The following is a 26,515-nucleotide window of genomic DNA, read 5'->3' as shown; positions in this document are numbered from 1 at the left end:
CTATTTTCAGATTGTTTTCCCCTCAAGGAAGGGCTGAAGCCATCTTGGCCAGGTGTGTTTGTGATTTCCTTTCCCGTCTGGCGATAGTAGCTGCCGTGCATGCTGGGTCACAGCTGAGTATATTATATTGAGGAAATAACATGTCCACAGCACACCAAGTCCACATTCATACTTGCCAGGTAGCAGGTTTTTTATCGTTTTATTCGCTGCATGATTTGAAAACTAAAAACTAAACTTGCATTATCCTTGTAATAAATATATTCAGCATAATGGAGTTTGAATGTGTTACTCTCATGTTCTTGCCCTTCAAATCTCAATTTCATACAAAACATATGAAACTTAATGGTAAAACTAATCCACAGTAGTTCCACCATCATTTTGACAGCCAGTTAGGTGGACACATTTTTTTATTTATTATTATGTGCAGCTTTGGGGCATGTGAAGGCAAAGATTGATTACGCGGATTGTGTTCCTGTCAGCAACACACAGGCACTAAAATATAAGGCACACCTGGAGCAGTACTCACATTTGACATACCAACGTAAGCCCCTAAAAGACAAACAATGAAGTCTATAAAACATTTATGGTAGATAAAGTGCTGTAGAGTGCTAAAAGCAAGCAGAGTGAGGCATCTGGTCTGAAATGAGTGAAAGTGGGTGTATGAACATTAAGAAAGTGTTGCAGCATCCATTGTAAAAGAGGTTAGCGCTATAAATTAATACACATTTATTTCTAATACAAATCTGTGATTGTACAAAGAAAAAAAAAACGGATCTGACAACATTAAAAAAATTAATGACTTGCTTTTTATTTGCAATTACAAAGTCTCAGTAGCACGAGAAAAGTTGTTAATAAATCCTTGCATAGCTGTTGTTAATCTTGCAAAAGTTATGCTGATTTACTTCATCACATGCCATAATTAAATCAATAATGATGTTAAAGTGCAAGTAAGAACTCTTTGGTGCAAAGAATTTCACAATTTACTATCAGATTTAGAGAAAGGCGCCACTTCCACCACAACCTTGCCCAGGTTCTTGCCTGCGTACATGTAGTCTACAGCTCTGAAGACTGACTCGAGGCCAACAAACCTCCCCCCTTGAGCCAAATCCCCATAATCCACCTCGCACACGAGCTTCCCCTTGGCAAACATCTGCATCATGCTAGCCAGAGCCTCCTTGTAGTCGCTGATGAAGTGGGGAAGGAAGAAACCTCGAAGGCTTGCTGATTTTTGGAGAAGTTTTACAGGTAAAGTTGCTCCCCTGAACTGGGGAATCCCGGATGCAGACTGGTATCCTGAGATGAAGCCTATCACAATGAGCCGCCCTTTTTGAGCCAGACTGTTGACCGCCACGTCTAGAACGTTGCCTCCGACGGATTCATAAACCACGTCTATACCTTTTGGGTACTCTGTCTTCAGGGTCTTGACCAGGTCCTCTGCTTTGTAGTTGATTGGCCGGTCGCACCCGATAGATTTAAGGAAGCCTGCTTTCTCATTGGACGAGCAGGTGCCGATCACGTGACAACCGGCCTGTTTGGCAAACTGCACCGCAAACTGCCCCGTTCCTCCTGCAGCTGCCGTGACCAGAACGGTCTCGCCTTGGGCCAGGTCACCCAGTCGTTTCAAGGCGATGTAGGCAGTAGCACCGCTAACCAGAAAGGTTAGAAACTCGGGCTTCACCGAGGGAACAGGCACACCCATCTTGGCGGGAACCACTGTGTACTCCGCAAAGGCGCCATTGTTGAAGTAGGCCACAGTGTCCCCAACGGTGTAGCGGGAGCTGGCACTTAGGCCGAGGCCGACCACCTCGCCGATACCCTCAAATCCAGCGTCGAAGGGAGGCTGTACAGACGGATCATAACGTCCTGCCGTATAATTAATGTCGGAGGCGTTGATTCCCACAAAACTGAAAGACAATGAAACAAAAAGCTTGGAATGAAAGATGAGACAAATACAGTTGAGGTGATGACGCCGACTTGAGATAAATCTTCACTTGGATTTGTTCTGGCGATAATCTGCATTCTCTCTTGAAAAGAAGTAGCAAATTTTCACTGACAGGAAATGCTTGTATGACACCAAACAATGCATGATGTTGTGATTCATTGCTTTCTGACACCAACAACAAACTGCAATTTAGAAGCCATACATAATTGTCTCAAGCCAAGGACGACTGTTTTCATCTTTGGCAATATGATGGAAAGAAACGTGAAAAAGGAAGTGTATAAATAAACCATTTACTGTACTGTCTTTTAGTTTTGCATTCGGATCTTATTTTTGTGCATGTTGCTTGTGCACTTTGAGCTTGCAGATAATGCGTCTGCAGACTACAGCTGGGTCACTAAGAGAGAGCATCTCTCTATTGGACTAAATGACTGTGTATCCTGAAATTTAAAGTAAATGCAACTATTGCCACATAAAAACAGACAATATAAAGGTTAAATTATATCAAATAAGCAGACGGTTGTGGCAGTGTCGTCACAATTATTTCAAAACACACACTTCTCTTTACAGCTTTGAGAACAATATTGTCATTGAAACATTAACAACAGATGTTTAATGTAAGAGTAATTTATGCAGTAGCTGTTATTACAATCACACCATTTATTTGGGGGGGTTTACTAATTTAATGCAGGATTATGGTGCAAGTAAAAAAAATCATACACTTCAGTGGCACTTTAACATCATGCATTTAACATGAATTTGCTTTCTTTAAAAGGGGATTCAATTTGTTGTAAATAATTTAATTATCAATATTTCTGTAAAAGAACGTATTCAATAGGATTCATAGTTGACCGTGTAAAAACTTCTGCTACAATAAAAAATCAAATGCACCACTTAACTGTATTACTACCCCGCCTCCTCACTCCTTTCCCTATGGTTGTGACCAACAACCGCCAAGTAACCTGACGGTCAAAGGTCTTAGTTTACAAGCAAATAATCGCGATCCTGCAAGGCTATAATGTGATCTTCACTCAGACCGGTGCAAAACTACATTTTATTGGGCCGTAAATGCCACAAGATAAAACCTAAGCGCATTCTGAAAGGCGTATTTAACATAAAACCCCAGGTCAAGCATGCAGATCTAATAAAAATCACAGGTAGGCTATTGCTTTTAGCAGGATTTATCACTTTAAACCCTACCAGTGTGTTTAGTTCCTGTCATCTTGTGATCTAAAAACGGCTTCAGTGTTCTGCCACTTTTGCAAAGGAGAGAAATGGTGCAGCATCTCCTTTCCCACCTCCAGCATCTCATCTGCTGGTACTGGTGGGGGCCCCCCATGACTTTGTATTTGCAGGTCGGTGACGTAGACAGACATGAGGACGGAGAGAGAGGGAGGGAGGGAGGAAAGAGAGAGAGAGAGATGCCGAGATGGATTGATAGACAAATGCAGAGAGGGGCGGAACTTGGAATTACAGTACGGCTCTTATTCCTCACGTATTTTGCCATTTTGTGATGAGGATGATTGCTGCTTCTGGTGGACATATCCGAATCGAGGTAAGTAAGGCTCTGCAACTTCTAGATTACATTGTTTTTGTTTTTTTTTTGTATTATAAAACGACAACTTACCGATTCCTTACGAGCAAGTCCGCGTCCCCGGGTGTGGGAACAGGAGCATTCTGCACCGAGGCGGCTTCTCCAAAATTCGGACTCAGCTTGTTTACAACCACCTTTTTCATGCTGCTCGGTATGGAAGATCCCTTAAAATCAATGAAGTGCGCCGAGTAGGACATGTCGATGATAGGGCGTCGCGGAACCGGAAGAAGTCCAGAAAGTGAGTCGGTGCCTCTCCGCCTGGAACCGAGCGAAAACAACAACACCGCCGTCCGAGCATTTCTTGCCCACAGTGGCGTGGACATTGCCCCCCCCGGAAATGTGACAAAGTTCACGGGCAACTTGCTTGCTAGCCTGCTAGGGGGCTCGTCCTACGCGCTGGCATCATTATACAGAACCCCCCCGGTCGTGCTCGAACACGACTATTTGCTTCGAAGCCGAAATAAACAATTTGTAAAGCCAGTCCAAAAAAAGGAGTATTAATGCCCAAAAATGTTGAGAGAGGAGCACAGCCGCGCCACACACTCGCTAGTCGTCCGTGTTTGTCTGCTAAGTCCCGCCCCCTTCTTCTTCTTCTTCTTCTTCCCGGACACAACATTCACTTCCTAGTAAGGTGAAACTAACCATTTCCCTCAACTTAATAATACAAACAACACGATGAAGAATGGACAAAAACGTGTCAAAGCGACGTCTTTGAAGAGTTACGTGACGTTCGCGGGCGCATACCTGTAAGCTTGTATCGCCAATTGGAATGAGATGAACCACAAACATGTATTTAATTACGTCGTACGTGTAACAAAATAAGACTTTTTTTTTCTTTTTTGGACGTGACGGTGTTTTAACGTCGGTGTGCTTTATGGCTACCAGAGGATGTGCTAGGCTGCCATTGTCATGTTTCCCCAGCATGGAGAGTGTTGGTTGGGTAAGGGGACAAGACAATTAAAAAGATTGACAGGTAGCCTCCTCTGTCAGGGCTGACGCTGCCTGAGAAGGGGAGGAGTAAAAAAAAAATGTAGCAGGAAAAGCCTCGATGCGTCTGTCTATCAGTTGAGACGGTCTGAAAACAGCTTGTGGATCCATCGCGTTTCCGTTTTGACTTGTTTTTTTTCCTGCCGGGGAAGGGGGTTCGAACTCGGATCTGTCCCCCTCCCTCCTTTCTTGTTTAAGAGACAAGCGTGTTACGAGTCCATGTCGCCAAAGCTTTTTTGGATGCATGCGTCTCAAGTGTTCCTTCTCGCCGCATCAAACAGACCGTGCTCAAGATGCCGCGAGATAATCAATCCTAAAAGCGTAGGTAAGGTATAAATATGTACATTTGTGTTTTGCTATTTTATCATTTGAATCGGAGTCCGAACTAGCGAGACGGAATCCGGGATGAGGTGGCGTGTCGGTGCCTGGGACTGTGACGTTAACGCATCTAATGGCTGTCTCTCTTTCATCTCTTTTTTTTCTCCAGGTTTCTGACTTTTAAAAAGGGGTGCACAGAAAGGACTCGTTTCTTATCTGACTGGACTTATTTGTTTTGTTTGTTATTTTTGAGTTTTCTAAAGCGCCGCAAACTATCGCCCCGCTACAACTCCAAAGATTTTTTTTTTTTTTTTTCTAATTCAAGCGGAAGTGAAGTGAAAACTTTGGGCATTTTGTTGAAATTATTTCCACGGGGGGGGAAATGAAGGAAGATGATTTTTGATGGACACGAAGGTCTCCCGAGCTGCTACGTAATTTTTCCAACCCTACGTCGCTGGAGCCGATCCAGCTATTAAAGTCTAAAAATATCAGCCGGTGTAAAGAGAAGACTGACATTTTCTGCACTGAGATCAAAACGCGCTCCCCCCCGAAAAGGGATGATTTTTCACCACTGACAGACTTCCAGTTCTTTGTCATTCCTGCATGAGAAGCACCGTGGAGGTTGACGGTCACTATGCCGAGGAGAAAGCAGCAAGAGCCGCGGCGATCAGCAGGTATAACCCGCCCCCTTCTTCCACTGTCATTTCTCATCTCCCCCCAAGCAAAATAGCTTTTTATATATACATATATATAAGTCACTTATGCAGATTATTTGTCACATACTACTTTCTTTAGTTGTGCTGCATGCCTCGAATCATATAATTACATTTGACACACATTTATTGTCATACTTTAACTGCAGGACTATACCTTAACCTGGGTTTAGTTGTCCTAAAATATGTCCAATTGCCTGCTTACCTTTCAAATTAAAGTAACAGTTTTGGGGATTAAAGGGATCATAGGAGGTCCAAGTGTGTGTGTGTGTGTTTGTTTATGTGTGTGTGTGATGAGTAGAAAAGAAAGGGGAGAAAACAGGCGTTTTTTGCCGTCCTTTTATTATATTAGAGGATTGCCATCATAGATTTAACTGGTGATTGATCGCCTGTCATGTGACTATTTCTGATCTATTCAACCCTGATAAGCTTCAATACTTTTCCGCATCAAGACAGGTATGCAAACTATCTCCTGTGATGTTGTCAGTCAGACTTAGGGAAAAAAGTTTTACAGATGAGGTTTTTTTTAATTGTAAAAATCCAAAAAAGCAATGGCGTGTTTATTGTATGAATAATTACAGTAATGCGCCTAAACAAACATCTCAGGTCACGGATTAGGTTACTTACAAATGTGTGCGTTCCCTTTCAGATTTACCCCACATCCACTCCCAAGAACCAGTCTAGTATCCTAATCGATATCCAGTGCTGGAGGGGAGTCTAATATTTACTGTGTGGCCAGCTGATAAACCCAGGTGTTGGCAGAGGGCTGACACCATTGACTTCTAGTGGTTTGGATCTGGACTCCCTCTCTTTTTTTCCTCTCGTCTCCCTGCAGTCTTTAAACAAATGTAAATGAGTGACAGGGGTTTCTACCTCTGTGCTAATGAGGCCGACTCTTTGAAGTTAGGCATTAACAACTGGAGTGAACAAAAGACAGTTACAGAATTTTAAAGAGATTTTGAAATATGAGGTGCAAAGCGAGTCGAAGAGGAGGGCCAGCCGACGAAGACTTTGAACTCGGCAGGTTTTATCTTTTTAAGCGTGGTGCTGCTGCTGGTGATGTTGAAAAGGAGTAGGAGTAGGAGGAGGAGGAGGGGAATGTTGTGAAGGAGTAGAGAACATGCAACCAGTGCTCGCAGTCGACTTATTTTTCTCGTGCCTTTCTAGCAAGTGAGTTCTGATCCACGCTTGTATTTGGAGTGCATGTTTGAGTTTTGGTTGTTGCAATATTTTACCACTCTTGAAAAGGTCACCCTTTTGGAATCAGAGTGACTCTCATTAGCCTTCTGCATGAAAACATGACATCTCTTTGACCCCTCCATTTCCCACTATCCAGCTTCCCTCCCTCTTTCTCCTACCACACACCCCATTGATCCATCACATTGTCCGCTCAGTGCCATCATCTGTTGTAATGGTCTATCTCAACTTGGCATACAGTATTTGTTCTATTACCCTGTCAAGTCAACATTCATATGGGTGGCATCAGCCTTTCCCTTTTAAGAACCCAATATCAGCATATAACCAAAACAAACACACTAATTTTCCTTATTGAAGATGTTGCTGACCTCTGGCTTCTCTTCCATTGCGCTGTTTAGAAAATGATGCTAAATCAGAGCTAAAATGTAAAAATGGTCCCTACTTTTACATGGAATTACCGTGTTTGTAAAGCAATGTCAAAACTCGTAATAATTTTTTTAAAGTTCTGCCGTCTAACATTTTAAATGCGTTCATTACCAGTATTATTTATTATAGTGTACAATATGTTCTGCACTTAAAAGTTCCGTAAAGACGCTCACCAGATTTTCTTATGTTATTTTGCAGGAACATTATCACTGTAAAATAATATATCGCATAGTAGTTTTAAAGCGTTTTCATATAGCTGCACAAATAGTCCAAAAAAGGAGATACTGTTAATTTTGTTATTTATATTTTCCTCAATGAATTCAATATACAAAAAATATAAAAGTGCATCAACAAGTGTAGCAAATAAAAACATGGATGTATTTTCTTCTTTAAATGTGAGTGTGTTAAATAATTTATACACAGGTTGTATCATTAAATGACCAAGGGTTAGTTTGTTTTAAATGTGTAACTAAAAATAACAAATAGGATAGTCACTTATTTCTGCGTAGCGTGGTGGTAATTATAAAACTGTGCGTGAGTACATTTGGAGTAGGTAGCGAAGGTGGTAAGGTTGTTTCCGTCGGCTTCATTAGAGAAAGCCCTAATTATCTGTGTGGCTGATGGATTTGTGACAGGGCCTAACGATTAATGCTGACAAATTCAGTAAGGTGTCAAGTCCGCAGCTGCCTTGATGTAATCAAGCTGATATTATACAGTCCCTATAGCCCCTAGTGCAGCACCAACTCAATTTGCCTGCACAGGTGACAAATGGACTTTGCTACCTGACTAATCACGTCAAGAGACAATGCCAGTTAATGACCTTTAGTAAGCCCTCGCCACCCCTCTTATAACCTTGTAATAAGCAAGCCAGTGCGACCTTAGCACAACACAGTGATCCATTTACTGTTTTCCTGAAAGAGTTTCCATTTACTCTGACTAAAAGTAAAACCGCGTTTATTTTCTTTGATGGGTGAACATTTCCAACTGTTGCCAAAAGTTGTTTGCTTGTTGGTTTATAGGTACTTCTGTGCTGTCCCATGGACCGTGTTTAAACTACAGGCATTCTGTTGACGTGTTTAAACTTTTTGCATGCGTCGCCTTCCTTGGAGTAAATCGCCTCCACATCATAACACGGCCGCCATGTACTTTGGCTGCATGAAAGTAAAACGGCATCCTGACTCAGTTCTGTCGCCGCCTCGCTAAAGGCCTCCTGTTTATTCCCAGCTGGGGGCTCGCTGTGCTCAGGGATTAATGATTTTGCATGCTCGGGGTGGCTAAGATTACACAGCGACCTTTGTGCTCTGACTTGATGACACTGTTATGTGATATTCTCCCCCGAAATAATCAGCAATACAGATTTATGTACCCTCCTCTCATCTGTCTACACCGGTGTCATGAAGAGTGTATCATCAGAAGTTGTCCCTGTTTTTGTTGATAGTGAATATAATAAAGACGGTGCCTTTTTTTTGTGTGTGCAAAATAGCTGTCCTAAATTATAGAGTGACTCAAAGTCATAGTCTTTACAACTTCCAAAAAAAAAAAAAAGTTGTATTAGAATTACATGTTAACATTGTGTTTATGTGTGAGAGAAAGTGTAAATATATGTTCTGAGAGTGTAGTTTAGCAAGGACGGGTGTTAGTTTTCCTGGAATGAATAACTTGAACCGGTGTAATGCTAACCACACCATGTTAGTCATCGTCTGCAGGAGGACCTGTTTACAGAGTCATCCCTTCCCCCCTTTTTTTGTTCCCCCACCGGAGCAAAAAAAAAAAAACAAGCATGGAGAGGAGCTCCATGTATTTCTTACCTCCAACTGTCAAATCTGTTGACTCCTCCTAATCAAAAGAGGAGCTGGAACAGATATTGATCCATTACCGGCTGTTTTTATTTCCTTGCTTCAGTCTTACGGTGTGTGTGTGTGTCCAGCGTGTTCCGTCTGTGAGTGTGTGTGTGTGTGTGTGTGTGTGTGTGTGTGGTATTCAGACGCGGCTCGAGGTTACTATAATTGGAGCGGCCGTGTTGTTAGCAGGTGGCATTGATCAGCTTCATAGATAGCTACTTTTTCCTCCTGGGTCACCTCACAAATTGTTAAATTTACATGTGGGGTTCAGTCCATTCAAAGGTTAAACTTTGTCTTACTTTCATGTCACCAAAGCTGTGTGTGTTTCTTTCTTTGCTGTGCTCGATATATGCACCGCGGGATTTGAGCATTAGTAAAGTAGTGTTGCAGCAATAGTGTTGATTATAAATTACTAATGAAGGGTATTACTAATGTTTTAACCGTGTGTTTTTTCGTCAATAAGTATATATAAAATGCAACATTTTCAATGAAAACCTGTCTTTGTGCAGCTCTTTACCCAGAGCTGCCCCCAGGGCACTCTGCCAACATGCCTAGTGGTTGTGTTGCCCTTGCTGCACTTCACACACACAAAGACAGACCAAAACCCATAGACACGAACACACAAACAAACACGTCGGCTTAACGCTTAAGTGGAGTCGGCACATCTCTGTGGGAGGTCATATAGGAGGTGGGTTAGTATGATGGGAAATCATATCATTAAAGTAGCCAGATGTGTTTTGTTGCCTGCCATGCGGCACATAAAAAACAACATTAAGTCATGGGATCCTGAAAAGAAAGCAGAAAAAAAGGCTGAGAAAATTAAGTTTAAAATAGATAGAAAGCTGCTCTCAGGGACTGAGCTGACAAGCAGCCGTACTCCTGACTGCCATAGAAAAACAATTTCTTCCAAAATAAAGAAATGTTTTCATTTTTCACGGTTGGAGCAAAGCTAAACTTGTTTTTTTATTTATTTGGCCATTAAGATGGAATTGCAATCTTTGATAAATGATCCACGCTTGCTGTCATCAGTTCTTTATTATGACTTACTCTTTATTTTTATCAACAGCAAAAGTGTTTGAATTTAAGATTCTTTAGGAAAAGAAAAAGTGTTGATACGCTACATGTTTTTTCCCGTTCGGCTCTTAATTGAAGACATGAGGAAGATGAGAGGGGAAGCGTTCAAGAAAAGTAGTCATGCAACATTTAAAGTGCAAAAAATGACATCTCAAATTTTCTTAAGTATTACATTTTTTTTTTAGCCAGAGTGCATTTGCTCTCTTGATCAGCGCTTTCGCCTCTCAAGAGGCTATGCAGAAGACAGCTACAGCCACATTTAACATGTTGCTTCTATCAATAAAATATGAGCAATTACAGAATATTTTGTCTAATAAGTATTTGAATTCCTCAGTGCAAGCAAAAAAAACTAAACTCTTAAAAAAACATGTAGCTTACCCACTCATTACATCAGTGAGCAGGGGGAGTGAGAGGCAGCGCTTTGATGTCAACAAACAAACAAGACAAACAAGACTGGTCCTCTATAGAAGAGTCCTATCCAGGGACACCCAAACCCTGCACACTGCTCCGTCTCTTCATCCTCTAATGCTGCTCCCCCTCTCCATTTCTCTCTCTCTCCACCTCTTTCACTCACCTCTCATCTCTTACTTTTCCTCTGCACTTCTCGCTTCTTTTTTATTTCTTGCTCTTTTCCAGTCCCTTGCATGTTTTTCCTCTCACATCCCTCACTCTGCCAGATAAATAGTTGATTTCTGACACTCAAAAGCAAGCAAAAATAAGACAGAATATTGATTAATTGAAATAATGATATTCAGATTTGTAATATTTGTTTTAAAAGTTGAATACAGTTTAGTAGTTATTAGTGGGGGTTATTTTAATACTATCAAATGTATATCATGAAATCAAAATATTGTTCACTTTAGGGATGTAATGATAAATGGTAATAATGATAACCACAGTAAAACTTCCGACAGTGAGTGTTACCCTTAAAATTATCGAAAAATCGTGACTGGTAACTGCACTTTGATAAACCCACAGACTGACTGGCGCCAGTTAGCTAGCTTAAATGCCAACTTGAAAACAAGAGACATTAACATTTTTCTCCATTAGGAAACAACGTATCCCAATCTAAATTTATATAAACACATTGCTGTCTGAGTAACTAACACATTGAACCTACAAGCTGTGCTCTCTTTGAACAGAGTGATTGTTTGATACTTAGAGGAATACGAAACAGAGGTGCTTTTATTGTGTGTTCAAGGACCGCTGAACAGTGTCGGACGCCACAACGCCCGCCAGACTTGATAAATGAAGATAATAGATTCTATTTGTTACGCACTTTTTATATAAATAAATCTTATAAAGGGCTACAGTGCATACCTATGTTAAACAATAACAATAAAAGCTTAGCCGTTAAACAGACAACATACAAATGCTTAAACACCATCAGTGAAGTATAAGAAACAGGAAACATACAAAATGGTTGGTTTTCTAACAGTGTGTTTATTTATTTTAGTTATTTAAAAAAATATTAGGTCAAAATATTTCAGTGTGTGTTTAAGTACTTTTTGAGCACATTTAACAACACTGCAATAATAATGATAACCGTGATGATTTTGGTCACGATACCCGTGATAGGAAATTTCCGTATGGTTACATCCTATGTATACAACAGTTTAACGTTGCCTAATTTAGCATTATTGTTCATAGAAGGGTTCAACGTGTATTATAGAAGATAGTTTCTAGGAGCATCAAGGAGGACTTATGGTTGGATGGCAGCGAAAAGGGTGGGGGGCACAGCTTTTAGGACGGGTATTAGAGCTGACAGATGAATGAGACGATGGACAAATTCTCCCCCAACAGCTGTGACCGCCACCATTATCTTGACAGGTGTCAATTAAGAATTACTGCTGGCCAAATGCCTCCACCCCACACACATACACATGTAGGTCCCTGCATCACAGCAACGCTACAGCCACACACAAACACACACAATGTCCAGCTGTCGACGTGCGAGAGAAATAACATTTTACCCTTGTCAGTGTTGTCACAGACCCTAAAGCCTTACGCCTATTCCTCTTTGAAGCAACAGCCAGCGGCAGACGCTTACTGATCAATAGCTCGGTGTGCTTGTGATCATGAGGATGGTTTTGTCTGTCTCTGGAGGGGTGGGGGTGTCCACTTTTTGACCCATCATGGTCAGAGAAACTAGGGAGTTTCGCTCTGTAGCTCTGCTTACTTTGCTAAAACAGTACACACATATAAACAATTACAAAAACATGTGCGTCCACAATATTATGACCACAATCTAATGAGATTAAAAATGAGAGGTCATAATTCTATGAGATGTGTGCGTTTTCTATTGTGTGTGTAGTTTTCTGTTAAGCATAGCTACACTTTATTCTACTTTATACTTTATACCACTATCCTATCCAACTACTGTATATAGTGGAACTTTGTGTTTGATTTACTTTGTATTCTCATTCATTACTTGTCTATTTGCAATTATTTCATTTGGTTAATTTGTAACTATGCAAACTCTGTTTAAATAATTGTATTATCTAGTTTACCCATTGTGTTTTTTTTAAAATTATATTCTATTGTTTTTCTTCACATTGGATATTGTTATTTTTTCTCTTCTTATGTTTTCCAGAGTGTTGTAGTTATATTTTCTTCTTGTAATTGAGCTACTGTATCAAACAATTTCCCGTTGTTATTAATAACGTTTGTCTAAATCTAATACGTTTATCCTCTTGAAGTTCACATGTGAGCTGGAGACTATCCCAACTTACTTTGGGTGAGAGGAGGGTATACTCTTGACGAAAAACCAGAGTACCCAAAGAAACCCTACCTTAGCACAAAGAGAACATGCAAACTAAGGCTGCACGATTAATCAACATCGACTCGACATTACCGGTTTAATTAGTGCGATTACGTAACTGCAAGAAGCAGAGTTTGTATCATTATTTTTTTCTCCACCATCACTGGCATTTGAGTGGCAGCCATGTTGTTGAGCCTCGCGTTTTTTTGTCTCTTGCTTCAAACAGGAAGAAAAACACCTCACTATGTATCGCCCTCAGCACTCAAACGTGTTCATTAAACAGTAGAATTAACTGAACACAGTGAGCCCTCTTTTTAGTCATTCACAATCTTTGTCTCTGTGGGAGGAGAAGAGAGCTGGGTGCCATCTTACACACACACAGGAACCATGGACAGACAGCCTCCCTACTCGCAACTCGCCGCAGAGTAACAAAAAATTAGGAGAAAACAATACGGTTACATAGCTAAATGTCTCGTTGTGGTAATATCCATCCATTTTTTACCGCATGTCTCGGGGGTGCTGGAGCCCATCACAGCTGCACTCGGGATAGTTCAACACGAACGAACGAGCGAGAATGCCGTAATCACGTAATGGCAACATACGGCCGACCTAGTTTTTCCAACTGGGAATAATGCACTTTAAGATGTTCAATTTTTATTTAAGTTAATTTTTAGCTTACAGAAATGACTCCATTTTATTTGTGTTTATTTATTCAGCATAACAACGTTATTTACCTTCCTATTACAGTACAATGGTAAACCATTCTACAGTAATGAGAAATGAAAGTATATATCCTTTTAAATGATTACTTTCATTATTATGTATACTGGTTATATTACATTATAAACACTGTAGTTTTTATTGATTATTTCTTCAGTTTAAAACTTTGATGTGGAAAAAAGTTCGTAGTCTGTCAGCAGAAAGTCAAATATTTTTTTAAGTACATTATTGCATATTGGTCTGTGTGGCACCTTTAGACAAAAATATTTGGATTGACATTGTAAAAGTAACGTAAATGCGTTCACTCGTTATTTTCGTAGTTTTATGCATTTTTATGTATTATAGATAACATTTTAAATCGAATCGCAATTTTAGAGAGAAATATTTTCAAAATCGTGCAGCCATAGTGCAAACTCTTTACAGAGATGTCCACCACCATGCTGCTCAAAATAAATGAAGTTTGACACTATTAATACCTCTGTCAAGGCAGAACTTTGGCCACAATAGTTGGGCAAATGGTCATGATTGCCAGTTAGTGTATTCTAACACTACCAAATATGTCATTTTTACCATATGTATGAAAATAAACCTGTAGTTAGTTGTGAACTGAAAGGCATTCTTCATTGCTGAAAATATTCAATAGTTTGTAGTCTGTTCACTTCCTAGTTTTGGATTAACTGAGAAGCCACTTGCCTCCGGTTCCCTACCATGCCGGTTTACACATGGCTGCTGTTATATCGCAGTCTCCATATACCATTCTCAACTTCCAAGTTTCAGTTTCTGTGGTGGTTCGGGGGTTTTAGATGTTTTGCTTCATGAAAGTGCAGTGAGTATAAGGCCATGTCCACACCAGCATGGATACTTTGAAAAGTGCGTTCCGCAAATCAAGGTTTTTGTCTTTAAAACGGAGTCTTTTTGAAAATCACGTCAGAATGGAGAGTTTCAAAAACTATGGCTCATTTGCCATTATCTCATCATTTTAAACCTTATTTAGCAACAGGACCTGGAAGTGTTTAAAGTGTTGGTTTCATTTCGTGCACTGGCAGATGGGCGTGCATTTAAACATGCACAGGCAATTAAAAAAAAACAAATGATGTTTCCTGTATACGCTGATTTTGAAAATAATGTAAGCTTTATTGTGCATCCGCTGTATTGCTATATCTTGATGAACCCAGCCATTAATATTTCACCAAGTCAGCTGTGGCTGCTTTTTGGGGCTTCTGATTGTATAAAGTTTGCATGTAGACAGTTTGTTTTGAAATGCCACTCATGTGAATGAAGATTGTTTTAACACTGAAGTGACACACATGATTGGCTAGTGTGGTTGTGTTGTGCGTTAGAAATACACTTTGTTTAATAACCTTTTCTGTCAAACACCGCATTTCTAATTATAGACAATATCACAGACATGTGTGATGTATTTTAAAGGTCTTGTATAACTTTTTGGCATACTGCTGTTGGTGTTTGGGTTCTCTGATTCATGCTGTTCAGTTCCAGTACAGACTTAGCATGAGGCTGTTTTGCAGAAATAAGACACATGAATGGCACAGTAAAAAGGTGACACGACTACAAAAAGTTCTCTAGGAATACACACATACATTTACATACTCTCTTGGGAGTATTGGATTTCAGCCTCAAATAAAAATTCCACACAAAAGATAGTATTGCTGTTATTTTGCTACTTGCGCTCGATTTTGCATATCACATTTTAAAATAAGAGAAGCCCTTTGGGGGAAATTTGTTTTTAGAATTCTATTCTGCATCCATGCTTTTGCCCCCTTAGAACAAACCAAACCTTGTCCTTTCATTTTATTTAATGCTTTCTTTAGGCCTCGCTCTTATTTCTCAAACTGGCAATGGCCTGCTCTGGGTGATTATCAGACCTGAAAAAATTCGCCATCTCCATGCAAATCACTTAGCATGCATGCTCTCTTATCATTCTTGCCTTGCTCCCGTTCACCCTAAACGTTTGTGTGTAATCAAAGTAAACGGCAGCTAAAGCTAAAAGGGAAATGCTCTTTGTGGAGATGGATGGAGGGATTAAATATTAACCGGATGCGGCTGACTTAAGGCAAGTGTTTTACATAGCTGCTCTTGCCGCAGATGCCGCGCATTGATTCCATCTCCCTGGCGCCCCTTACCCATTTGGCTGTTCGCTGTTCATTTTTCACTATCATGGTACTAGCTGAGCTTTTAGAAGAGAATATGAGACCAATGACTGGTTCACTCGTCCACCTCGAATCCCCCCTGCCTCATTGTGTAGGGGCAGGTGAGATGGATGATAGCAATTTGAAATTTTGTTTGTGCGTGTCATCATCGAGATTGTTTTTGGTATTACCATGGTGTAACAATTCCGGTGATTAATAGAGGTGAATGTGTGCAAGTGGGAACACAGAAATAAGGGAGACGCGACGTTTGCAAGTTCTGCCTTTTTCTCCCTCTTGAATGTGTTGTTTATAAGCTGACCTTGAGGTCTATCACCGCTGCCTCTGGCCTTGCAAACTACCACACACTGCCCTTCTCGTCACGTTACTCCCCTCATTTCCTCATGCCGCTTTCTTCATCTCATCCAGCTGTGATTTTAAGAGAAACATCAAACCACTTAAGACAATCTTTAGCCAAAGAGGAAATTAAACGAAAAAAAAAATGTCCACAGTAGTTTCACTATATACAGGTAAAAGCCAGTAAATTAGAATATTTTGAAAAACTTGATTTATTTCAGTAATTGCATTCAAAAGGTGTAACTTGTACATTATATTTATTCATTGCACACAGACTGATGCATTCAAATGTTTATTTCATTTAATTTTGATGATTTGAAGTGGCAACAAATGAAAATCCAAAATTCCGTGTGTCACAAAATTAGAATATTACTTAAGGCTAATACAAAAAAGGGATTTTTAGAAATGTTGGCCAACTGAAAAGTATGAAAATGAAAAATATGAGCATGTACAATACTCAATACTTGGTTGGAGGTCCTTTTGCCTCAATTACTGCGTTAATGCGGCGTGGCATGGAGTCGATGAGTTTCTGGCACTGCTCAGGTGTTATGAGAGCCCAGGTTGCTCTGATAGTGGCCTTCAACTCTTCTGCGTTTTTGGGTCTGGCATTCTGCATCTTCCTTTTCACAATACCCCACAGATTTTCTATGGGGCTAAGGTCAGGGGAGTTGGCGGGCCAATTTAGAACAGAAATACCATTCTCCGTAAACCAGGCACGGGTAGATTTTGCGCTGTGTGCAGGCGCCAAGTCCTGTTGGAACTTGAAATCTCCATCTCCATAGAGCAGGTCAGCAGCAGGAAGCATGAAGTGCTCTAAAACTTGCTGGTAGACGGCTGCGTTGACCCTGGATCTCAGGAAACAGAGTGGACCGACACCAGCAGATGACATGGCACCCCAAACCATCACTGATGGTGGAAACTTTACACTAGACTTCAGGCAACGTGGATCCTGTGCCTCTCCTGTCTTCCTCCAGACTCTGGGACCTCGATTTCCAAAGGAAATGCAAAATTTGCTTTCGTCAGAAAACATGACTTTGGACCACTCAGCAGCAGTCCAGCTCTTTTTTTCCTTAGCCCAGGTGAGACGCTTTTCGCGCTGTTTCTTGGTCAACAGTGGCTTGACACGAGGTATGCGGCAGTTGAAATCCATGTCTTTCAAGCGTCTCTTGGTGGTGGATCTTGAAGCACTGACTCCAGCAGCTGTCCACTCCTTCTGAATCTCCCCCACATTTTTGAATGGGTTTTTTTTCACAATCTTGACCAGGGCGCGGTGATCCCTATCGCTTGTACACTTTTTCTGACCACAGTTTTTCCTTTCCTTTGCCTCTCCATTAATGTGTTTGGACACAGAGCTCTGAGAACAGCCAGCCTCTTCAGCAATAACCTTTTGTGTCTTTCCCTCCTTGTGCAATGTGTCGATGGTTGCCTTTTGGACAGCTGTCAAATCTGAAGTCTTCACCATGTTTGTGTAGGCTTCAGAACTGGACTGAGAGACCATTTAAAGCCCTTTGCAGGTGTTTTGAGTTAATCAGCTGATTAGTTTGTGGCACCAGGTGTCTTCAAAATGTAACCCTTACACAATATTCTAATTTTGTGACACACGGAATTTTGGATTTTCATTTGTTGCCACTTCAAATCATCAAAATTAAATGAAATAAACATTTGAATGCATCAGTCTGTGTGCAATGAATAAATATAATGTACAAGTTACACCTTTTGAATGCAATTACTGAAATAAATCAAGTTTTTCAAAATATTCTAATTTACTGGCTTTTACCTGTATGTAGTTGGATATTAGTAATAGGAATGTTCTTTCAAGGGCAGTGGCCACTGGTTGTGTGTTTTCAATGTGTTTGTTGTCCACATGTGTATGGCAATATCCTGTTGGTAACAGAAGCAGCTTGTTAATAGGGGTGCATACCAGTGGTGGTACAACCCCCTCTCTCTACTAACCACACACTTGCAAACACTGCTGTTGACAGCATTGTGAGGGCATTCTAGTATTTTTTAAATGCAATGTTAGTGCTGCTATACCCTGCAGTCGTCTGACATCGGCACCACTCATCACTCAGCCCTAATGATGCCTTGTTCCCCCCTCCACAGAATCTAACCCTACCAGAGAACACATCTGACGGGGTCGTGAGCAGGTCATGACCTCCAGGTGGCTGCAGTCCGGACAATAACTGAACTCCATGTTGTGTTTTTTTTCCCCCGTGTTCTGTTTCTCCATTTGGCTTAGTTTCTTCTACCTCAGTTGACACTGTCTGGATACAACACACATGGTCTGGAAAGTTCATTGCACATTATACATTTAACTGCTATTCCACCAAAAATCCTATACAGTATCAATGTGTTTGAAGCCAATTAACCACTAACAGTCCATCCATTTTACATACTGCTTAATCAGTGTATGGTCACGTAGAGTAAGCAGTTGTTTAAGTGTTACTTTAAAAGCAAACACAAATGCAATATTAAAAATGTTGATTAGTTGGGAAAATACCATAATTTTAAAGTCATTTTTTTAATGAAAGTTTGGAGGCAACTTTTTTGATTTCTTACATTTTCCAATCATTTCTGCTCCCCAAATATTATTGCTGGATGTGACTCAGTAATTCTCAGTCATCATTTTTGGGCATGTTCTTCCCCCCCAAATCATATTGTTGTATCGGGTGAATTGCGTATGAGATGAAAATTTAGAGGCGTCCCTAAAAAACATCCCCCGGTCACGGTTGACTTGTGCATGTTAGTTTTTTTTATTCTCCCTTTTTGGCTGGTAAATCTCCAGGGCACTGATAACAGGTCAGCCGTTGAGAGAGAGAGGCTGTGTGCGTGCGTGCGTGCGTGTGTGTGTGTGTGTGTGTGTGTGTGTGTGTGTGTGTGTGTGTGTGTGTGTGTGTGTGTGTGTCTCAGGAGGGAGTATATGATCAGAGCATGAATAAGAAAGTGTGTACAAGAAGAAGAAAGACCAAGATTGGTCCTATTATACTTTAGCCCACCCATTGTGTGGGCGATATATGCAGTGGAGGGGTCAATCGGATGCTGTGATAGGCTGTCCGCCAGGAAGGTGGGTGGGGGCAGGTCTCACGGGAACAGCTCATTGGCTGGAATCCTTTTGCGCTGCAAAATAACATCTCTACATCTTTTCAATGTTTTCATCGTTTGAAGATTGATGGTGCAGGCTTCTTGCTTTTCAAGTGCTTGTGTTTATACTGCGCGTTTGCATGTGTGTGTGAGTGGCTTACTTTTGTAAGTTCAACCCCAGTTCCTGTGTGTGTGTGTTGTGTACAGTTTAGCTGCATGTGCTCATCCTCTAGTCAAACACATGGATGACAGATGACCCAGAGGGAGACACTAATCATCCTGCATAACTGGAATTTTGTCCCCCTACACACGTTTTCCCTGTTCGCCTCCTCTCTACCTCCTTTCCTGCAGAAATTGTGTGCATTGTTTATTTCTTCAGTTTTTAGCCACACATTTCGATTCAACTCTAAACAGGTGTTGACCCCTTTCCTGAAGTTCCGGCTTTTCACAGGGTAATAATAGCAACGTCACTTGTTTGTCTTGCGTGCTTGTGTGCAAGTGAAAATAAACTATAGCTTTAACCTGGCATCATGCACTTTCACTGTACAGATAGAGAGGAGGTGGGAGCTCACTAGACCAGGGGAAACCTAAATCCTCATATAAAAAGGCCATGCACTCAGCCCAGGCTGAGAGGAGGAAGGAGAAAGCAGAGAGGGAAGGGACGAGAGAGTCAGACAGACATGGGGAGAAGGAGAGAGAGAAAGAGGGGAAAAAAGTTGATTTCCTTTTTCAGCAGAGCCATACATCACAGGGCCTCCCAGCTGCAGTGTCACAAGCTGACAGAATGACATGTGTCATTTATCAAAGGGGCCAGGCGGGGGCCTTGGGAAACGCGCACCACAAAGCCTGAGAGAGTTCATTCCAACACTCAACCCTCCCTCTCTCCCTCGTTCCCTACCTCCCTCATCTCTGCTCCCTCAGCCCGCCCCCGCCGTTCACTCTTCTCATTTTCTCTCCTCGTTACACCCGCCCTCTTTCCCAGCGCCTACCTCAACCCTCCCTCTTCACTTGTGCCAAAAATTGGCCCTGTAATGTTTTTGTCTTGTCAGTATTTGCTCCAGCTGTGTGTACCTGTGTATTGTTGTACCAGTAAATAAAACAAGAGCCCACCAGTATGCATAGAGAGTTGCCTGCCAGTGTAACTTTCTGACAAATATAAAAATAATTATTGAAAAACAGTTCATATTTTTCACAATTGTTGAAAGATCTTACAATAGTCAACAATACGTCATTCCTGAAGTTCCTGAAAACAAACAAACCTTTTGGTTTACACTCTCCCTGAGCTTACATTGAAATTCTGCAATACTGCCACAAAAGTGTTGTTTGTCAAAGTGATTACTGCTTTACTAAATGGCTAGGCCCCCTTTGGTGGTCTGAAGGGTCACAGAACCCTCATAACCCTGTTAATGAACACATTACATTGCAAAACAGCATGTAAACAGGAACGCTTGTTCGACCATAATTGATGTCAGTTACAATATTGCTGGGTCGGTCTAGTCTAGCATGCCTATTTAAAACTTTTTGAGTTCAGGTCTTGGTGTTGCATACTTACTCCTCTTCCAGCTTCTTCTAATTCATCATCGGCTCACCTTACATGTAGCCCAAATTCGCCCTCATCATCAGTCCATGCCAGGTTTAACTCCATCTGAGCAACTTCCACAATCATTAAATCAGTTCACCTGCATCTGCCTTTGTTGGTTTTGTGTTTGGATTACTGCTGCAAATACTTATTTTGATACACCTCAAAAAGATAGTATGTTAATAAAAAATCCTATATTTTGCATAATAGTAGACAATTGTGTTCTGACAGGTCACGCATGAGATTGTTCAATAACTTTGGGCAGAATGAAGTGATAAACAAACAGAAAACCAAAGACACAAGACACGACGGAACCTTCCTGACAGTATTTATGTTTCCTGACTTTGTCTGCAAGGGTTAACAAACATTACATGTCATGAAAGTGAATATTCAGTGGCGGTGTCACTGAGGGGTGACCCTACTATGGGTCATAGATAGTTCATTCTTTTAAACTCCCCAGTTAGTCCACTAAATCCTTCCCGCCCCCTCTTCTGTACACACAGCCCAAGGTAGAGTGTCATGTGGGAGTTCCGATGCAGAGAATTTTAGCCGTACAATGGCCAAGAAAAGTGTTTGCTTTAAAGCAGTGTTGAATGTTAAGCTGAATGGTGGAGCTATATACTTTCTGTGTATCAGACACTACTGTTAAAGGGGGAACTGCGCTGTTTTTGGAGTTTTGCCTATCATTCACAGTCCTTATGTGAGATATGCACACAAGTTTAAAATTTTGTTTATCCATCCTAACTCATGAACAGTGTTGGGTTAGTTACTGAAAAGCAGTAACTAGTTACAGTTACTAGTTACTTCATTTCAAAAGTAACTCAGTTACTAACTCAGTTACTTACACCAAAAAGTAATGCGTTACTGTGAAAAGTAACTATTTAGTTACTTTTTTTCCTTTTTTTTTAAAGCTCCAATTAATGCCCTTTTAGCCTTCATTTCAGTACTGTTATTGTAGTGGAGAATAATACAATCTGTTGATCAACTTGACATGCATTTGCATCACTCAACTCTGCTAAGCCATGTGTTCTACATACAACACACAAAGACAAAGATATGTTACAAAGGCCAATTTGTTTCTGGCCAGAACAAATTGACAAAACTATTTTAAATAGCTGCAACATAACATACATAAGTAACAAACAGCATAATAACAGCATAGATGTAAATCAAGAAAGGCACACACTACATACACAAAGTCTAACCAGGTATTTTCTTCCTCAAGTAATTCTTATACAAAATCATGTCTGAAACCCAGAACACTACACATTTCCCCAGTTTTAGTTTAGAGATAAGGAAAGATTGGCCTGGCCCACTAGGATCCCTCTTTATGTTTGTGAACTTTATAGTCTATACATTTAGAGTGATGTGATAATCAAACACTCTAGAAGTCTAGAATGAAAGAGTATATAAGAGAATTGACAGCAACGTTCCCTCTCAGGAGCGCGCATGTGCAATTGCGCACTGCTCAAGCGTCCTCTGCGCACGGCAAATATATGCCATGCACAAAATCAAATAAAAAAATAAGCGCATAACAATTTTCGACACGACACGGACACGACAGAGAAAACCGTTTTCGTCATCATTGTTCAAATATTGTAACGTCTGTCGAGACGCTTTGAGGACATGAATTCCATCCATCACTTTACTGAGCAAAACTCTTTACTGTCGGCCATAAACACATCACCAAAACATTAGTAAAAAAAATGATATCTAGCAAAACTGGTCATTTTCTGCAGTACAAACCAGACCAAAAGCAACTTTGTTATATCAACAGCAGCCGCTCGCTCTCTCACGTGCGCCAACACTTGCACATATGGCACTTAGCCAGTGATGCGTTTACAGCCACACAAAAAGTCGGACAACTCCAACACCACACATAAAGTGTCATTCCAGGTCGTTACACTATGATTTACCAATCAAATGTGTGCTTATTCTAGTGTCATTTATTAGGAATCTTAATTTATAAATATTAATCATTAAATGCTGTTAGTATATTAAATAAATACTAATAAAAATATATTTTTTACAAACAGGAAGTTGCAGGAATGTACACATGATCCCCTGCTTACATCTCATTGTGCAACATGTGAATGTTTTAATGGGAACTAAATGCAATGTCTGAAAGGGGTACAAATTATTTCCAAAGCAGGACCTCCACCCAGACAAACAATACAAGTACACAGTTCATGAAAAACAATATTTTTTGTTATTGTCATTATAAGTGGGCCTAAACGCTTATATTAGAAATGGAAATGACTGCTGTCATTTGATTATAATAATAAGAGAATGTTGTCTGTCTATCTGTGTTGGCCCTGTGATGAGGTGGGGACTTGTCCAGGGTGTACCCTGCCTTCCGCCCGAATGCAGCTGAGATAGGCTCCAGCGACCCCGAAAGGGACAAGCGGTAGGAAATGGATGGATGGATGGAGATGTAAGTTGTTATTTAGTGAGGTTTGGGACAGGTGTGCTGCTGGTGTAGCCACAGTGTGCACGTCTAAAGTTGCTCACATGGACTCCACTCAATGCTCAGGGAGTTTTTGCGTTTGCTCACACATGAACAATTAGAGGGAACATTGATTGACAGAGTGTGTACCTTCAGCGGTGAATGGTGGTGGTGGTGGAGGTGAAGTGGCATCAGAGTCTCTGTCTCTCTTTACTAGCTTCGTCGAAGCATGTTGCTATGTAGCTTGTTTCAGCAGATTTGAATTGCTGTTTTGGGCAGTAGATGGCATCTTTGATCCAAAGCACAATTTACATTTAACTAAAATGTTATTTTGTTTGTGCTCGACAAAAGAAAAGTAGTGAAAATATCTCCATGTTAGCAAACTCGACTTCTGGCTCCGCCATGATCAGACCCCCCCCCCCCCCCCCCCCTCGCTCCCCACACTCACACTCAGACACACCCACACAGAGTGCATGTCTCTCTCTCTTCTCCGGCTTGTGACACAAGAAGAATCAGAACGCAGCGCTCCGATAAAACACACTTTATACTACATAAAAAGTAACGTAAAATAAAGCAGTAACGCATCATGTTAAAAAAGTTAAAGTTAAAGTACCAATGATTGTCACACACACACTAGGTGTGGCGAGATTATTCTCTGCATTTGACCCATCACCCTTGATCACCCCCTGGGAGGTGAGGGGAGCAGTGGGCAGCAGCGGTGGCCGCGCCCGGGAATCATTTTGGTGATTTAACCCCCAATTCCAACCCTTGATGCTGAGTGCCAAGCAGGGAGGTAATGGGTCCCATTTTTATAGTCTTTGGTATGACTCGGCCGGGGTTTGAACTCACAACTCACAACCTACCTATCTCAGGGCGGACACTCTAACCACTAGGCCACTGAGTAGGTAGTAACGGTAACTGAGTTACTGAATATAAAAAAATAACGCGTTAGATTACTAGTTACCGCCGAAACTAACGGCGTTACAGTAACGCGTTACTAACGCGTTACTCCCAACACTGCTCATGAATACATGTCAATTAAAGTCAGCTAACAATGGACCATATGGGAGTCTCTTTTTTCCGCGTCTAAAGCGCTCTAAAACCATTCGAACACCTCTATCAATGTTAAATACACGTACTGTAAGTATATATGCAATGTAGTAACAGGCACCTTCAGAATAACATGGAATATTTATGTATTTTGCTCATTTCAAGAATAGGGCGGCACATTAGTTTCATAGACGCATCACAACGTTCGCTTTTTCCTTCAACAACCACAACACTACTACTCATGGCAGACTTCATGAGAGACAACAAATATAATAAAATAAACACGTACTGTATAGCGTCTGCTCTCACTAGGATGCCTGATGGGATGTTACATTTTTGCCGTTTAGATGAAGAATTAATTATAATGTTTGCAAAGGGTTAAAAGAAAGCCAGTGCCGCAAACTGGCGTTGTTTTGTGTCTTTCTCGCCATCGCCGGTTATAGGGTGAATGCCACAGATGACCAATTTCTCAGTTTATGTACACAACCTTTTTCTATCCAGGTGAGAGGCATTATTTAGAATTTAGAATGTAACTTTCACGAGCTAACAGGCTATCATGAGCAGAGCAGCTCAGAATGTCAACACTGCAGCTACATAAGCTAGTTAGCGCTCTTAGATCACGCTGTGGCTAAAAATAGTCTGCGTAAACACTTATAATAACAATATTGCTAATACTTGATTAATAGTCAGGTCACAAGATGTAAATGGAGTATTTTGGTACTTTTTGAATGCATTTTTCGAGTAATTTAGAGGCTAAATGTATTACTCCCATTTGCACCATTGCTAGCCACCAAGACTGACCCGACACACACACATTAGAATGAAAAAAAAAAACCCTAACAAAAAATACATATGTGTTCTTGTCTCTTATAAAGATTGTGAATGATGTGCAAAATTCCAAAACAAGTGCAGTTTTTTTTTAATGTTTTCAAAGGTCCTTGCACTCTGATTACACCCAGTTCTATAATATCTGGACACAATTATTGGGGTCTTTGACAATTACTGATAATAGTAAAATATTGGGTTGGGTCTCCTATTTGCAGCTTCCTATCTGGAAAGGCATTTTCGACTGTGTCTTTTTGTTGGTGTTCATTTATTGGTGTGGTCCGCGGTTGCTTGTTTTTCTGGAGTTTAGGAGAGCAGCTATTTTCCCCCCTTTTTCACTAAAGACAAATACTAGTCTGGAGCTGCAAACATAATACAATGTCTCAACATTTAGAATTGGATTTTCTTTTGTAATTTTAACCTTTACAACAAACCGAAGTGCACGTGTAGCAGACACCAGCTAGTATGGCTGTGCTAAAGTATGTTGGCCAAATTCTTAAACACGTCTTAAGAAGTGCGCCGCACAGTAAGTTGGCCCTGGCTTTTAGCTTGATGGATAGCTCCACTCGATTTAACTCTCATTCGGTGGGGATATGAAGTCGCTAGTTCGAGCCCAGCATGTGTAAGGCTGCTCTGCACGAGATGACCACTATTACTCATGTGTAGGCCTACTTTGAAATAAATGACTACTTTTCCAGGAAATAGTGAGTACTTGTTTTGAAAATGTACTTAAATGTTAAATTTTTTGTTTACTAATTTCTCACCACATATCAATTTTGTCGTTGGCAACAGAGTCAAAGGTATCTGTGCATGCAGAATTAAACTATTTTTTGTTCGTAGATTTGTCTATGTACATTTGTCATCTTACTGCGGGGGTCGCACAAAGAAGCCGAGGTCTCTCGTGTCTCACTGCACACAGCCGCAAAGACTCACTTCTCAAAGACTCACTTCTCACTTCTTTCACTTATAATTTTTACGAAGGAGATACTGTAACATCACATGCTGTGATATTTCAATGTTTTTTTTTAAATATAAAAATACATTCGTACATAATAGAAAAATAACTATAACAGGGTCTCGATTAAAAAAGTCAATTCCAACAAGGCAATTTTTATTAAATGTACATTTTTCAAACAGGGCACTATACATATCCGCAGCATAACACAAAAAGTACACTTTGCAATTGGCAGCATTGTGAATTGATGTAAATAAAATAGTAAAGTAGTTAACATGTTGATCACTCTGTCATTTGTTAAATTCAAGGAAATTCAAGTTTCCCTGCAGATTGGGCAGGTAGTGACGGTCGATTGTCACCTTGGTAACAACTGACCGTTTTGAAAGAGCGTATCCTTGATATGTATATGTTTATGTAATGTCCAACATTACATTGTTATTGAAATAAAGATTATTGGAAAACATACTTCCATGGTAAGAGCATGCACTAACATGGACCGATTGTGACA

General features: G+C 40.6%; 2 protein-coding genes across 3 annotated transcripts in view; one reads left to right on the top strand and one right to left on the bottom strand.

Moving 5' to 3' along the window:
- Positions 1 to 389: 389 nt before the first annotated feature.
- Positions 390 to 4,164, bottom strand: LOC133597130 (prostaglandin reductase 3-like). Its single transcript, XM_061950021.1, has 2 exons — positions 3,567 to 4,164; positions 390 to 1,904 (listed from the first exon to the last, which is right to left on the bottom strand). The coding sequence occupies exons 1-2, from the start codon at positions 3,854 to 3,856 to the stop codon at positions 974 to 976; spliced, it is 1,221 nt and encodes a 406-aa protein (XP_061806005.1). The 5' UTR covers positions 3,857 to 4,164; the 3' UTR covers positions 390 to 973.
- The window catches only part of tshz1 (teashirt zinc finger homeobox 1), a 44,237-nt gene continuing 21,117 nt past the window's right edge, over positions 3,396 to 26,515 (top strand). Inside the window, exons 1-2 of one of the 2 annotated variants that reach the window (XM_061950010.1) lie at positions 3,396 to 3,494; positions 5,008 to 5,512. In XM_061950010.1, the coding sequence (XP_061805994.1) occupies positions 5,473 to 5,512 (40 nt within the window). In that variant the 5' untranslated portion in view covers positions 3,396 to 3,494; positions 5,008 to 5,472. Of the gene's footprint in view, positions 3,495 to 4,458; positions 4,846 to 5,007; positions 5,513 to 26,515 lie in introns of those variants that run through there. The other variant, XM_061950007.1, reaches the window with a different exon arrangement.

Source organism: Nerophis lumbriciformis, linkage group LG04, assembly GCF_033978685.3.
Source record: "Nerophis lumbriciformis linkage group LG04, RoL_Nlum_v2.1, whole genome shotgun sequence".
NCBI classification, from domain to species: domain Eukaryota; kingdom Metazoa; phylum Chordata; class Actinopteri; order Syngnathiformes; family Syngnathidae; genus Nerophis; species Nerophis lumbriciformis.
This window is presented reverse-complemented; position numbering and strand designations above follow the sequence as displayed.